This window comes from Tachypleus tridentatus, chromosome 3 (assembly GCF_004210375.1).
Source record: "Tachypleus tridentatus isolate NWPU-2018 chromosome 3, ASM421037v1, whole genome shotgun sequence".
Classification (NCBI taxonomy): domain Eukaryota; kingdom Metazoa; phylum Arthropoda; class Merostomata; order Xiphosura; family Limulidae; genus Tachypleus; species Tachypleus tridentatus.
In genome coordinates, this window is record NC_134827.1 from 102,727,195 (window position 1) to 102,744,355 (window position 17,161).

The following is a 17,161-nucleotide window of genomic DNA, read 5'->3' on the forward strand; positions in this document are numbered from 1 at the left end:
AAATAATAGCAGTAGTATTCATGTAACAATAACAAACTGAACCATCTCTTGTGAATAAATAATAGTAGTAGTAGTAGTCATGTAACAATAACAAACTGAACCATCTCTTGTGGATAAATAGTAGTAGTAGTCATGTAACAGTAACAAACTGAACCATCTCTTGTGAATAAGTTGTAGTAGTCTTGTGAATAAAGAGTAGTGATAGTAGTCATGTAACAGTAACAAACTGAACCATCTCTTGTAGATAAAGAGTAATCATAGTAGTCATGTAACAGCAACAAACTGAACCATCTCTTGTGAATAAGTAGTAGTAGTAGTAGTGTAGTCATGCAACAGTAACAAACTGAACCATCTCTTGTGAATAAATAGTAGTAGTAGTATTCATGTAACAATAACAAACTGAACCATCTCTTGTGAATAAATAGTAGTAGTAGTATTCATGTAACAATAACAAACTGAACCATCTCTTGTGAATAAAGAGTAGTCATAGTAGTCATGTAACAGTAACAAACTGAACCATCTCTTGTGAATAAATAGTAGTAGTAGTAGTAGTCATGTAACAATAACAAACTGAACCATCTCTTGTGAATAAAGAGTAGTGATAGTAGTCATGTAACAATAACAAACTGAATCATCTCTTGTGAATAAGTAGTAGTAGTAGTCATGTAACAGTAACAAACTGAACCATCTCTTCTGGATAAAGAGTAGTGATAGTAGTCATGTAACAGTAAAAAACTGAATCATCTCTTGTGAATAAATAGTAGTAGTAGTCATGTAACAGTAACAAACTGAACCATCTCTTGTGAATAAATAGTAGTAGTAGTAGTAGTAGTCATGTAACAATAACAAACTGAACCATCTCTTGTGAATAAAGAGTAGTGATAGTAGTCATGTAACAGTAAAAAACTGAACCATCTCTTGTGAATAAATAGTAGTAGTAGTCATGTAACAGTAACAAACTGAACCATCTCTTGTGAATAAATAGTAGTAGTAGTAGTAGTAGTCATGTAACAATAACAAACTGAACCATCTCTTGTGAATAAAGAGTAGTGATAGTAGTCATGTAACAGTAAAAAACTGAATCATCTCTTGTGAATAAATAGTAGTAGTAGTCATGTAACAGTAACAAACATAACCATCTCTTCTGGATAAATAGTAGTAGTAGTCATGTAACAGTAACAAACTGAACCATCTCTTGTGAATAAATAGTAGTAGTAGTCATGTAACAGTAACAAACTGAACCATCTCTTGTGAATAAGTAGTAATAGTAGTAATGTAACAGTAACAAACTGAACCATCTCTTGTGAATAAGTAGTAGTAGTAGTAGTAGTCATGTAACAGTAACAAACTGAATCATCTCTTGTGAATAAATAGTAGTAGTAGTAATGTAACAGTAACAAACTGAACCATCTCTTGTGAATAAGTAGTAGTAGTAGTAGTAGTAATGTAACAGTAACAAACTGAACCATCTCTTGTGAATAAGTAGTAGTAGTAGTAGTAGTCATGTAACAGTAACAAACTGAACCATCTCTTGTGTGAATAAATAGTAGTAGTAGTAATGTAACAGTAACAAACTGAACCATCTCTTGTGAATAAGTAGTAGTAGTAGTAGTCATGTAACAGTAACAAACTGAACCATCTCTTGTGAATAAATAGTAGTAGTAGTCATGTAACAGTAACAAACTGAACCATCTCTTCTGAATAAATAGTAGTAGTAGTCATGTAACAGTAACAAACTGAACCATCTCTTGTGAATAAATAGTAGTAGTAGTCATGTAACAGTAACAAACTGAACCATCTCTTGTGAATAAGTAGTAGTAGTAGTAGTAGTCATGTAACAGTAACAAACTGAATCATCTCTTGTGAATAAATAGTAGTAGTAGTAATGTAACAGTAACAAACTGAACCATCTCTTGTGAATAAATAGTAGTAGTAGTAATGTAACAGTAACAAACTGAACCATCTCTTGTGAATAAGTAGTAGTAGTAGTAGTAATGTAACAGTAACAAACTGAACCATCTCTTGTGAATAAGTAGTAGTAGTAGTAGTAGTCATGTAACAGTAACAAACTGAATCATCTCTTGTGAATAAATAGTAGTAGTAGTAATGTAACAGTAACAAACTGAACCATCTCTTCTGAAAAAATAGTAGTAGAAGTAATGTAACAGTAACAAACTGAACCATCTCTTGTGAATAAATAGTAGTAGTAGTAATGTAACAGTAACAAACTGAACCATCTCTTGTGAATAAGTAGTAGTAGTAGTAGTAGTCATGTAACAGTAACAAACTGAACCATCTCTTGTGAATAAATAGTAGTAGTAGTCATGTAACAGTAACAAACTGAACCATCTCTTGTGAATAAGTAGTAGTAGTAGTAGTAGTAATGTAACAGTAACAAACTGAACCATCTCTTGTGAATAAGTAGTAGTAGTAGTAGTAGTAATGTAACAGTAACAAACTGAACCATCTCTTGTGAATAAGTAGTAGTAGTAGTAGTAGTCATGTAACAGTAACAAACTGAACCATCTCTTGTGAATAAGTAGTAGTAGTAGTAGTCATGTAACAGTAACTAACTGAATCATCTCTTGTGAATAAATAGTAGTAGTAGTCATGTAACAGTAACAAACTGAACCATCTCTTGTGAATAAGTAGTAGTAGTAGTAGTAGTCATGTAACAGTAACAAACTGAACCATCTCTTGTGAATAAGTAGTAGTAGTAGTAGTCATGAAACAGTAACAAACTGAACCATCTCTTGTGAATAAGTAGTAGTAGTAGTCATGTAACAGTAACAAACTGAATCATCTCTTGTGAATAAGTAGTAGTAGAAGTTGTAGTCATGTAACAGTAACAAACTGAACCATCTCTTGTGAATAAGTAGTTGTAGTAGTAATGTAACAGTAACAAACTGAACCATCTCTTCTGAATAAGTAGTAGTAGTAGTCATGTAACAGTAACAAACTGAACCATCTCTTTTGAATAAGTAGTAGTAGTAGTAGTAGTCATGTAACAGTAACAAACTGAATCATCTCTTGTGAATAAATAATAGCAGTAGTATTCATGTAACAATAACAAACTGAGCCATCTCTTGTGAATAAACAATAGCAGTAGTATTCATGTAACAATAACAAACTGAACCATCTCTTGTGGATAAATAGTAGTAGTAGTCATGTAACAGTAACCAACTAAACCATCTCTTGTGAAAAAATAGTAGTAGAAGTAATGTAACAGTAACCAACTGAACCATCTCTTATGAATAAATAGTAGTAGTAGTAATGTAACAGTAACCAACTGAACCATCTCTTGTGAATAAGTAGTAGTAGTAGTAGTAGTCATGTAACAGTAACAAACTGAATCATCTCTTGTGAATAAATAGTAGTAGTAGTCATGTAACAGTAACAAACTGAACCATCTCTTGTGAATAAGTAGTAGTAGTAGTAGTAGTAGTAATGTAACAGTAACAAACTGAACCATCTCTTGTGAATAAGTAGTAGTAGTAGTAGTAGTAATGTAACAGTAACAAACTGAACCATCTCTTGTGAATAAGTAGTAGTAGTAGTAGTAGTCATGTAACAGTAACAAACTGAACCATCTCTTGTGAATAAGTAGTAGTAGTAGTAGTCATGTAACAGTAACAAACTGAACCATCTCTTGTGAATAAATAGTAGTAGTAGTCATGTAACAGTAACAAACTGAACCATCTCTTGTGAATAAAGTAGTAGTAGTAGTAGTCATGTAACAGTAACAAACTGAACCATCTCTTGTGAATAAGTAGTAGTAGTAGTAGTCATGAAACAGTAACAAACTGAACCATCTCTTGTGAATAAGTAGTAGTAGTAGTCATGTAACAGTAACAAACTGAATCATCTCTTGTGAATAAGTAGTAGTAGAAGTAGTAGTCATGTAACAGTAACAAACTGAACCATCTCTTGTGAATAAGTAGTTGTAGTAGTAATGTAACAGTAACAAACTGAACCATCTCTTGTGAATAAGTAGTAGTAGTAGTCATGTAACAGTAACAAACTGAACCATCTCTTTTGAATAAGTAGTAGTAGTAGTAGTAGTCATGTAACAGTAACAAACTGAATCATCTCTTGTGAATAAATAATAGCAGTAGTATTCATGTAACAATAACAAACTGAGCCATCTCTTGTGAATAAATAATAGCAGTAGTATTCATGTAACAATAACAAACTGAACCATCTCTTGTGGATAAATAGCAGTAGTAGTCATGTAACAGTAACAAACTGAACCATCTCTTGTGAATAAGTAGTAGTAGTCATGTAACAGCAACAAACTGAACCATCTGTTGTGAATAAGTAGTAGTAGTAGTAGTGTAGTCATGCAACAGTAACAAACTGAACCATCTCTTGTGAATAAATAATAGCAGTAGTATTCATGTAACAATAACAAACTGAGCCATCTCTTGCGAATAAAGAGTAGTCATAGTAGTCATGTGACAGTAACAAACTGAACCATCTCTTGTGAATAAAGAGTAGTCATAGTAGTCATGTAACAGTAACAAACTGAACCATCTCTTGTGAATAAATAGTAGTAGTAGTAGTAGTAGTAGTCATGTAACAATAACAAACTGAACCATCTCTTGTGAATAAAGAGTAGTGATAGTAGTCATGTAACAGTAACAAACTGAACCATCTCTTGTAGATAAAGAGTAATCATAGTAGTCATGTAACAGTAACAAACTGAATCATCTCTTGTGAAGAAATAGTAGTAGTAGTCATGTAACAGTAACAAACTGAATCATCTCTTGTGAATAAATAGTAGTAGTAGTCATGTAACAGTAACAAACTGAACCATCTCTTCTGGATAAATAGTAGTAGTAGTCATGTAACAGTAACAAACTGAACCATCTCTTGTGAATAAATAGTAGTAGTAGTAATGTAACAGTAACAAACTGAACCATCTCTTGTGAATAAGTAGTAGTAGTAGTAGTAGTCATGTAACAGTAACAAACTGAACTGTCTCTTGTGAATAAGTAGTAGTAGTAGTAATGTAACAGTAACAAACTGAACCATCTCTTGTGAATAAGTAGTAGTAGTAGTAGTAGTCATGTAACAGTAACAAACTGAATCATCTCTTGTGAAAAAATAGTAGTAGTAGTAATGTAACAGTAACCAACTGAACCATCTCTTGTGAAAAAATAGTAGTAGAAGTAATGTAACAGTAACCAACTGAACCATCTCTTATGAATAAATAGTAGTAGTAGTAATGTAACAATAACCAACTGAACCATCTCTTGTGAATAAGTAGTAGTAGTAGTAGTAGTCATGTAACAGTAACAAACTGAATCATCTCTTGTGAATAAATAGTAGTAGTAGTCATGTAACAGTAACAAACTGAACCATCTCTTGTGAATAAGTAGTAGTAGTAGTAGTAGTAGTAATGTAACAGTAACAAACTGAACCATCTCTTGTGAATAAGTAGTAGTAGTAGTAGTAGTAATGTAACAGTAACAAACTGAACCATCTCTTGTGAATAAGTAGTAGTAGTAGTAGTAGTCATGTAACAGTAACAAACTGAATCATCTCTTGTGAATAAATAGTAGTAGTAGTCATGTAACAGTAACAAACTGAACCATCTCTTGTGAATAAGTAGTAGTAGTAGTAGTAGTCATGTAACAGTAACAAACTGAACCATCTCTTGTGAATAAGTAGTAGTAGTAGTAGTCATGAAACAGTAACAAACTGAACCATCTCTTGTGAATAAGTAGTAGTAGTAGTAGTAGTCATGTAACAGTAACAAACTGAATCATCTCTTGTGAATAAGTAGTAGTAGAAGTTGTAGTCATGTAACAGTAACAAACTGAACCATCTCTTGTGAATAAGTAGTAGTAGTAGTCATGTAACAGTAACAAACTGAATCATCTCTTGTGAATAAATAGTTGTAGTAGTAATGTAACAGTAACAAACTGAACCATCTCTTGTGAATAAGTAGTAGTAGTAGTAGTAGTCATGTAACAGTAACAAACTGAACCATCTCTTGTGAATAAGTAGTAGTAGTAGTCATGTAACAGTAACAAACTGAACCATCTCTTGTGAATAAGTAGTAGTAGTAGTAGTAGTCATGTAACAGTAACAAACTGAATCATCTCTTGTGAATAAATAATAGCAGTAGTATTCATGTAACAATAACAAACTGAGCCATCTCTTGTGAATAAATAATAGCAGTAGTATTCATGTAACAATAACAAACTGAACCATCTCTTGTAGATAAATAGTAGTAGTAGTCATGTAACAGTAACAAACTGAACCATCTCTTGTGAATAAGTAGTAGTAGTCATGTAACAGCAACAAACTGAACCATCTCTTGTGAATAAGTAGTAGTAGTAGTAGTGTAGTCATGCAACAGTAACAAACTGAACCATCTCTTGTGAATAAATAATAGCAGTAGTATTCATGTAACAATAACAAACTGAGCCATCTCTTGTGAATAAATAATAGCAGTAGTATTCATGTAACAATAACAAACTGAACCATCTCTTGTGAATAAAGAGTAGTCATAGTAGTCATGTAACAGTAACAAACTGAACCATCTCTTGTGAATAAAGAGTAGTCATAGTAGTCATGTAACAGTAACAAACTGAACCATCTCTTGTGAATAAATAGTAGTAGTAGTAGTAGTAGTCATGTAACAATAACAAACTGAACCATCTCTTGTGAATAAAGAGTAGTGATAGTAGTCATGTAACAGTAACAAACTGAACCATCTCTTGTGAATAAAGAGTAGTGATAGTAGTCATGTAACAGTAACAAACTGAACCATCTCTTGTGAATAAAGAGTAGTGATAGTAGTCATGTAACAGTAACAAACTGAACCATCTCTTGTGAATAAAGAGTAGTGATAGTAGTCATGTAACAGTAACAAACTGAACCATCTCTTGTGAATAAAGAGTAGTGATAGTAGTCATGTAACAGTAACAAACTGAACCATCTCTTGTGAATAAAGAGTAATCATAGTAGTCATGTAACAGTAACAAACTGAACCATCTCTTGTGAATAAAGAGTAGTGATAGTAGTCATGTAACAGTAACAAACTGAACCATCTCTTGTGAATAAAGAGTAGTGATAGTAGTCATGTAACAGTAACAAACTGAACCATCTCTTGTGAATAAAGAGTAATCATAGTAGTCATGTAACAGTAACAAACTGAATCATCTCTTGTAGATAAAGAGTAATCATAGTAGTCATGTAACAGTAACAAACTGAATCATCTCTTGTGAATAAATAGTAGTAGTAGTCATGTAACAGTAACAAACTGAACCATCTCTTCTGGATAAATAGTAGTAGTAGTCATGTAACAGTCACAAACTGAACCATCTCTTGTGAATAAATAGTAGTAGTAGTCATGTAACAGTAACAAACTGAACCATCTCTTGTGAATAAGTAGTAGTAGTAGTCATGTAACAGTAACAAACTGAACCATCTCTTGTGAAAAAAGAGTAGTGGTAGTAGTAGTAGTCATGTAACAGTAACAAACTGAACCATCTCTTGTGAATAAGTAGTAGTAGTAGTAGTAATGTAACAGTAACAAACTGAACCATCTCTTGTGAATAAGTAGTAGTAGTAGTAGTAATGTAACAGTAACAAACTGAACCACCTCTTGTGAATAAGTAGTAGTAGTAGTAGTAGTCATGTAACAGTAACAAACTGAATCATCTCTTGTGAATAAATAGTAGTAGTAGTCATGTAACAGTAACAAACTGAACCATCTCTTGTGAATAAGTAGTAGTAGTAGTAATGTAACAGTAACAAACTGAACCATCTCTTGTGAATAAGTAGTAGTAGTAGTAGTAGTCATGTAACAGTAACAAACTGAACCATCTCTTGTCAATAAGTAGTAGTAGTAGTAGTAGTCATGTAACAGTAACAAACTGAATCATCTCTTGTGAATAAATAGTAGTAGTAGTCATGTAACAGTAACAAACTGAACCACCTCTTGCGAACAAATACTACTAGTAGTCATGTAACAGTAACAAACTGAACCATCTCTTGTGAATAAATAGCAGTAGTCATAGTAGTCATGTAACAAACTGAACCATCTCTTGTGAATAAATAGTAGTAGTAGTCATGTAACAGTAACAAACTGAACCATCTCTTGTGAATAAATAGTAGTAGTAGTCATGTAACAGTAACAAACTGAACCATCTCTTCTGGATAAATAGTAGTAGTAGTCATGTAACAGTAACAAACTGAACCATCTCTTGTGAATAAATAGTAGTAGTAGTCATGTAACAGTAACAAACTGAACCATCTCTTGTGAATAAATAGTAGTAGTAGTCATGTAACAGTAACAAACTGAACCATCCCTTGTGAATAAGTAGTAGTAGTAGTAGTCATGTAACAGTAACAAACTGAATCATCTCTTGTGAATAAATAGTAGTAGTAGTCATGTAACAGTAACAAACTGAACCATCTCTTGTGAATAAGTAGTAGTAGTAGTAGTAGTAGTAGTAATGTAACAGTAACAAACTGAATCATCTCTTGTGAATAAATAGTAGTAGTAGTCATGTAACAGTAACAAACTGAACCATCTCTTGTGAATAAGTAGTTGTAGTAGTAATGTAACAGTAACAAACTGAACCATCTCTTGTGAATAAGTAGTAGTAGTAGTAGTCATGTAACAGTAACAAACTGAATCATCTCTTGTGAATAAGTAGTAGTAGTAGTAGTAGTCATGTAATAGTAACAAACTGAATCATCTCTTGTGAATAAATAGTAGTAGTAGTAATGTAACAGTAACAAACTGAACTGTCTCTTGTGAATAAGTAGCAGTAGTAGTAGTAGTCATGTAATAGTAACAAACTGAATCATCTCTTGTGAATAAATAGTAGTAGTAGTAACGTAACAGTAACAAACTGAACTGTCTCTTGTGAATAAGTAGTAGTAGTAGTAGTAGTCATGTAACAGTAACAAACTGAACCATCTCTTGTGAATAAGTAGTAGTAGTAGTAGTTGTCATGTAACAGTAACAAACTGAACCATCTCTTGTGAATAAGTAGTAGTAGTAGTCATGTAACAGTAACAAACTGAATCATCTCTTGTGAATAAATAGTAGTAGTAGTAATGTAACAGTAACAAACTGAACTGTCTCTTGTGAATAAGTAGTAGTAGTAGTAATGTAACAGTAACAAACTGAACCATCTCTTGTGAATAAGTAGTAGTGATAGTAGTCATGTAACAGTAACAAACTGAACCATCTCTTGTGAATAAAGAGTAATCATAGTAGTCATGTAACAGTAACAAACTGAATCATCTCTTGTAGATAAAGAGTAATCATAGTAGTCATGTAACAGTAACAAACTGAATCATCTCTTGTGAATAAATAGTAGTAGTAGTCATGTAACAGTAACAAACTGAACCATCTCTTCTGGATAAATAGTAGTAGTAGTCATGTAACAGTAACAAACTGAACCATCTCTTGTGAATAAATAGTAGTAGTAGTCATGTAACAGTAACAAACTGAACCATCTCTTGCGAATAAATAGTAGTAGTAGTCATGTAACAGTAACAAACTGAACCATCTCTTGTGAAAAAAGAGTAGTGGTAGTAGTAGTAGTCATGTAACAATAACAAACTGAACCATCTCTTGTGAATAAGTAGTAGTAGTAGTAGTAATGTAACAGTAACAAACTGAACCATCTCTTGTGAATAAGTAGTAGTAGTAGTAGTAGTAGTAGTAGTAGTAGTAGTAGTAGTAGTAATGTAACAGTAACAAACTGAACCACCTCTTGTGAATAAGTAGTAGTAGTAGTAGTAGTCATGTAACAGTAACAAACTGAATCATCTCTTGTGAATAAATAGTAGTAGTAGTCATGTAACAGTAACAAACTGAACCATCTCTTGTGAATAAGTAGTAGTAGTAGTAATGTAACAGTAACAAACTGAACCATCTCTTGTGAATAAGTAGTAGTAGTAGTAGTAGTCATGTAACCGTAACAAACTGAACCATCTCTTGTCAATAAGTAGTAGTAGTAGTAGTAGTAGTCATGTAACAGTAACAAACTGAATCATCTCTTGTGAATAAATAGTAGTAGTAGTCATGTAACAGTAACAAACTGAACCACCTCTTGCGAACAAATACTACTAGTAGTCATGTAACAGTAACAAACTGAACCATCTCTTGTGAATAAATAGTAGTAGTAGTCATGTAACAGTAACAAACTGAACCATCTCTTGTGAATAAATAGTAGTAGTAGTCATGTAACAGTAACAAACTGAACCATCTCTTCTGGATAAATAGTAGTAGTAGTCATGTAACAGTAACAAACTGAACCATCTCTTGTGAATAAATAGTAGTAGTAGTCATGTAACAGTAACAAACTGAACCATCTCTTGTGAATAAATAGTAGTAGTAGTCATGTAACAGTAACAAACTGAACCATCTCTTGTGAATAAGTAGTAGTAGTAGTAGTAGTCATGTAACAGTAACAAACTGAATCATCTCTTGTGAATAAATAGTAGTAGTAGTCATGTAACAGTAACAAACTGAACCATCTCTTGTGAATAAGTAGTAGTAGTAGTAGTAGTAGTAGTAATGTAACAGTAACAAACTGAATCATCTCTTGTGAATAAATAGTAGTAGTAGTCATGTAACAGTAACAAACTGAACCATCTCTTGTGAATAAGTAGTTGTAGTAGTAATGTAACAGTAACAAACTGAACCATCTCTTGAGAATAAGTAGTAGTAGTAGTAGTAGTCATGTAACAGTAACAAACTGAACCATCTCTTGTGAATAAGTAGTTGTAGTAGTAATGTAACAGTAACAAACTGAACCATCTCTTGAGAATAAGTAGTAGTAGTCATGTAACAGTAACAAACTGAACTGTCTCTTGTGAATAAGTAGTAGTAGTAGTAGTAGTCATGTAACAGTGACAAACTGAACCATCTCTTGTGAATAAGTAGTAGTAGTAGTAGTTGTCATGTAACAGTAACAAACTGAATCATCTCTTGTGAATAAATAGTAGTAGTAGTCATGTAACAGTAACAAACTGAACCATCTCTTGTGAATATGTAGTAGTAGTAGTAATGTAACAGTAACAAACTGAACCATCTCTTGTGAATAAGTAGTAGTAGTAGTCATGTAACAGTAACAAACTGAATCATCTCTTGTGAATAAATAGTAGTAGTAGTAATGTAACAGTAACAAACTGAACTGTCTCTTGTGAATAAGTAGTAGTAGTAGTAATGTAACAGTAACAAACTGAACCATCTCTTGTGAATAAGTAGTAGTAGTAGTCATGTAACAGTAACAAACTGAATCATCTCTTGTGAATAAATAGTAGTAGTAGTCATGTAACAGTAACAAACTGAACCATCTCTTCTGGATAAATAGTAGTAGTAGTCATGTAACAGTCACAAACTGAACCATCTCTTGTGAATAAATAGTAGTAGTAGTCATGTAACAGTAACAAACTGAACCATCTCTTGTGAATAAATAGTAGTAGTAGTCATGTAACAGTAACAAACTGAACCATCTCTTGTGAAAAAAGAGTAGTGGTAGTAGTAGTAGTCATGTAACAATAACAAACTGAACCATCTCTTGTGAATAAGTAGTAGTAGTAGTAATGTAACAGTAACAAACTGAACCATCTCTTGTGAATAAGTTGTAGTAGTAGTAGTAGTAGTAGTAGTAGTAGTAGTAGTAGTAATGTAACAGTAACAAACTGAACCACCTCTTGTGAATAAGTAGTAGTAGTAGTAGTAGTCATGTAACAGTAACAAACTGAATCATCTCTTGTGAATAAATAGTAGTAGTAGTCATGTAACAGTAACAAACTGAACCATCTCTTGTGAATAAGTAGTAGTAGTAGTAATGTAACAGTAACAAACTGAACCATCTCTTGTGAATAAGTAGTAGTAGTAGTAGTAGTCATGTAACAGTAACAAACTGAACCATCTCTTGTCAATAAGTAGTAGTAGTAGTAGTAGTAGTCATGTAACAGTAACAAACTGAATCATCTCTTGTGAATAAATAGTAGTAGTAGTCATGTAACAGTAACAAACTGAACCACCTCTTGCGAACAAATACTACTAGTAGTCATGTAACAGTAACAAACTGAACCATCTCTTGTAAATAAATAGCAGTAGTCATAGTAATCATGTAACAAACTGAACCATCTCTTGTGAATAAATAGTAGTAGTAGTCATGTAACAGTAACAAACTGAACCATCTCTTGTGAATAAATAGTAGTAGTAGTCATGTAACAGTAACAAACTGAACCATCTCTTCTGGATAAATAGTAGTAGTAGTCATGTAACAGTAACAAACTGAACCATCTCTTGTGAATAAATAGTAGTAGTAGTCATGTAACAGTAACAAACTGAACCATCTCTTGTGAATAAATAGTAGTAGTAGTCATGTAACAGTAACAAACTGAACCATCCCTTGTGAATAAGTAGTAGTAGTAGTAGTAGTAGTCATGTAACAGTAACAAACTGAATCATCTCTTGTGAATAAATAGTAGTAGTAGTCATGTAACAGTAACAAACTGAACCATCTCTTGTAAATAAGTAGTAGTAGTAGTAGTAGTAGTAGTAATGTAACAGTAACAAACTGAATCATCTCTTGTGAATAAATAGTAGTAGTAGTCATGTAACAGTAACAAACTGAACCATCTCTTGTGAATAAGTAGTTGTAGTAGTAATGTAACAGTAACAAACTGAACCATCTCTTGAGAATAAGTAGTAGTAGTAGTAGTCATGTAACAGTAACAAACTGAATCATCTCTTGTGAATAAGTAGTAGTAGTAGTAGTAGTCATGTAATAGTAACAAACTGAATCATCTCTTGTGAATAAATAGTAGTAGTAGTAATGTAACAGTAACAAACTGAACCATCTCTTGTGAATAAGTAGTAGTAGTAGTAGTAGTCATGTAATAGTAACAAACTGAATCATCTCTTGTGAATAAATAGTAGTAGTAGTAACGTAACAGTAACAAACTGAACTGTCTCTTGTGAATAAGTAGTAGTAGTAGTAGTAGTCATGTAACAGTGACAAACTGAACCATCTCTTGTGAATAAGTAGTAGTAGTAGTAGTTGTCATGTAACAGTAACAAACTGAATCATCTCTTGTGAATAAATAGTAGTAGTAGTCATGTAACAGTAACAAACTGAACCATCTCTTGTGAATATGTAGTAGTAGTAGTAATGTAACAGTAACAAACTGAACCATCTCTTGTGAATAAGTAGTAGTAGTAGTCATGTAACAGTAACAAACTGAATCATCTCTTGTGAATAAATAGTAGTAGTAGTAATGTAACAGTAACAAACTGAACCATCTCTTGTGAATAAGTAGTAGTAGTAGTAATGTAACAGTAACAAACTGAACCATCTCTTGTGAATAAGTAGTAGTAGTAGTAATGTAACAGTAACAAACTGAACCATCTCTTGTGAATAAGTAGTAGTCATGTAACAGTAACAAACTGAATCATCTCTTGTGAATAAATAGTAGTAGTAGTAATGTAACAGTAACCAACTGAACCATCTCTTGTGAAAAAATAGTAGTAGAAGTAATGTAACAGTAACCAACTGAACCATCTCTTATGAATAAATAGTAGTAGTAGTAATGTAACAGTAACCAACTGAACCATCTCTTGTGAATAAGTAGTAGTAGTAGTAGTAGTCATGTAACAGTAACAAACTGAATCATCTCTTGTGAATAAATAGTAGTAGTAGTCATGTAACAGTAACAAACTGAACCATCTCTTGTGAATAAGTAGTAGTAGTAGTAGTAGTAATGTAACAGTAACAAACTGAACCATCTCTTGTGAATAAGTAGTAGTAGTAGTAGTAGTAATGTAACAGTAACAAACTGAACCATCTCTTGTGAATAAGTAGTAGTAGTAGTAGTAGTAATGTAACAGTAACAAACTGAACCATCTCTTGTGAATAAGTAGTAGTAGTAGTAGTAGTCATGTAACAGTAACAAACTGAACCATCACTTGTGAATAAGTAGTAGTAGTAGTAGTCATGTAACAGTAACAAACTGAATCATCTCTTGTGAATAAATAGTAGTAGTAGTCATGTAACAGTAACAAACTGAACCATCTCTTGTGAATAAGTAGTAGTAGTAGTCATGTAACAGTAACAAACTGAACCATCTCTTGTGAATAAGTAGTAGTAGTAGTAGTAGTCATGTAACAGTAACAAACTGAATCATCTCTTGTGAATAAATAGTAGTAGTAGTCATGTAACAGTAACAAACTGAACCATCTCTTGTCAATAAAGAGTAGTAGTAGTAGTCATGTAACAGTAACAAACTGAATCATCTCTTGTGAATAAATAGTAGTAGTAGTCATGTAACAGTAACAAACTGCACCATCTCTTGTGAATAAGTAGTAGTAGTAGTAGTAGTAGTCATGTAACAGTAACAAACTGAATCATCTCTTGTGAATAAATAGTAGTAGTAGTCATGTAACAGTAACAAACTGAACCATCTCTTGTCAATAAAGAGTAGTAGTAGTAGTAGTCATGTAACAGTAACAAACTGAATCATCTCTTGTGATGATTTAAAAAAGGTCTTTTTTTAAATGCAACAAAATGAGTGTTCCCCAGTGTAATACAAATTTAAGACACCAGAAATATATTTTCTGTACATTTTAATTCTCAGCATCGTAAATTCAGTTAGTCAAACAGTCAAACTTAAAAGCAATCACAAGCTTTTGTTTATCATCCCTCCAAAAGCCTCAATTTTCACTTCTGAAAATTGTTTACAAAATTAATTTTGTTATTATGAACCAAACAGCAAGTTTAATAGTTGAGTAACATAACATTGTCTTTACAATATCATTCACATGCACTAGAAAAGGATTTGTTTAAGCAGCTGTAGATCAGAAAACCTGATGGATGTGGTAGTATAATCAGATTGTCATAAAACTGAAAATAAAAATCTTGTCTTGTTCTGTATAATGGCTAAGCCGAACCTCTTGATCACTAAAGTAAAACTGATCATCTCTGTGACTTTACTTACCTGATTAAGGTTTCCAATAAGGGCACATAACAGCATTGCAAATGTATTTGTTGTAATTTTACATCCCACTACCAAGAAGGTTTTCCACTTAGCATTAGGGCTAACCAAGAGCACTGGTTTATGACAACAAAACCTGAGATGAAACACTATTTTTGTCCAAACTTTATGAGAAATAAAGATTTATAATATTTACACAATGAAATGAATTGTGTCTTTTTACACAGCAGGTCTGAAAACCATTGGTACTGAGTGAAATGTCTAATCAGTAGAAGCTGTAACATACACGTACAGTTAAAATCATTATTTACATATCTTAGTGAAAACTATATAAAGCTAGTAAAGATACCATTACGTAACATCACACAAATTACTGATTAAGAAATACCTTCAAATATTTGAGATCAATCCTGGATGATTATAAATAAAAGTTAGTTCTATGACAACAGATATTTATAGATATCTGATGAAAAACATGCGAGTGAAAGATGAAAAACTGAGTTAAAGGGATAAGTGGGACAATAGCTCACCTAACCCTGAAATTCATTACAAGTTTCAACCTGGTAACTTAATAGATTCCTATTAAAACATCTTAATCATTAAGATGTGAAACTTTAAATACCTGTTGTTCATACTCAAAATTCTTCCAGAAGGAAACTGTCCCCTTTCCTGCAATATAACGAGGTGCTGGAACCTCCCTCCTGCCATGTCTTGACACACTACTCTTCTGTCGATGTGAAGCTGAAGACTCTTCATCAGCTTGTTTTGAATCTGAACCAAGTTCCTGAACTGGTTTACCTGTAGCTTCATCTAGTATTTCATCTAACTACAAAGAATTTAAAATACTGTCAATACATGGAACCTGTCAAATGCAAAACTATGTAAAATTTTTAATGTCTCCAAAAGTACCGATTAACCCCCAGATCTTGAAAACTATTTTTTAAATAAAAAAACATCAGACATGTACACTTCTTTTACATATAAACATTACTTTACTTTTACATATAAACATTACTTTTACACATAAACATTATTTTACTTTTACATATAAACATTACTTTACTTTTACACATAAACATTACTTTACTTTTTTACTTTTTACACATAAACATTATTTTACTTTTATGCATAAACATTTGAAAGAAAACTAAAACAAATGCTTTAGTGTGAATCAATTTTACTAAAGTGGCTTTTAAATATTAACAGCATTTAATGTTAAACTTTAAACAATTTATAAAAATTGATGAATGTTATTTCGGGTCCATGCAAACAATTTAAATTTTAGCTCTTTCTGCTTTGTTTCATAATTCATATAGAAAATTACAGGTTAGTCTGGAGCTAAAATAAAATGTGTACCCTAACCTTTCAAAATAAAAACAACATCTTAGCAAAAAACTACCCAAATTGTAATTGTTTTTTAATTCTCTAAATGATGAAAACAACATTAACACAGTTATTTACAAGTAGCATTTATCAGTAAGCACATCTAAGGCTAATTATATATTTAAAACACAAATTAACATCTGCACAGAAAGAATACACTAAATAAATTCTTAGTTGTTATCTGACTTTGAAAATGGGCTGTCAATTCCAAGAATGACTGTACAGTACGTTTGTGTTTTTTTTATATCTTGAATGCCCAAGGATACTTACTACTAATTTGACTTAATGTACTAACAAGTGGATAATTCAATGTTATTGTTAACAGCTGTAAAATGAATTTGATACAACGTAGTTACACTTAGAAGTTATATAAATTAAAAGTGATACAGTAATGGGAAAGCGAGATTAAATACAATTAAAAAACTATTAATACAAGACTGCTAATATGTCAATTAATGTAATATTATGTTCTAGTTCTAACGTTCTAATTCTAGATTTTTTTAAAGATATGAACAATTATAGACCTGAATAAATAAAGTGTTTGCCATGTACTTGGAAGTCAGATAGGACTACACAATTCACGCATGTACAATGATCATGGCATTGCTACTGGTGTTACAATTTTGTTATTCTACAAGCCGTTGTTTTAAGTTTTAATTACAGAGAAGCCTGGATTATTCAACTACCCTTTACGGTCTTCTTAAAAAGTTACACCTGTTAACATTTATTTACACAAATTATGAAAAAGTAATAAAAAACACTTGAATATGTTATAGTTTTTGGAAATTTCTAA

At 31.9% G+C, this 17,161-nt stretch overlaps 1 protein-coding gene across 3 annotated transcripts in view; it reads right to left on the minus strand.

Annotated features, from left to right (window-relative positions):
• The window catches only part of LOC143246145 (uncharacterized), a 55,718-nt gene that overhangs the window by 25,295 nt on the left and 13,262 nt on the right, over positions 1-17,161 (minus strand). For 2 of the 3 annotated variants that reach the window (XM_076492361.1, XM_076492359.1), the window contains exon 2: positions 15,608-15,811. In XM_076492361.1, the coding sequence (XP_076348476.1) occupies positions 15,608-15,811 (204 nt within the window). Of the gene's footprint in view, positions 1-15,607; positions 15,812-16,892; positions 17,129-17,161 lie in introns of those variants that run through there. The other variant, XM_076492360.1, reaches the window with a different exon arrangement.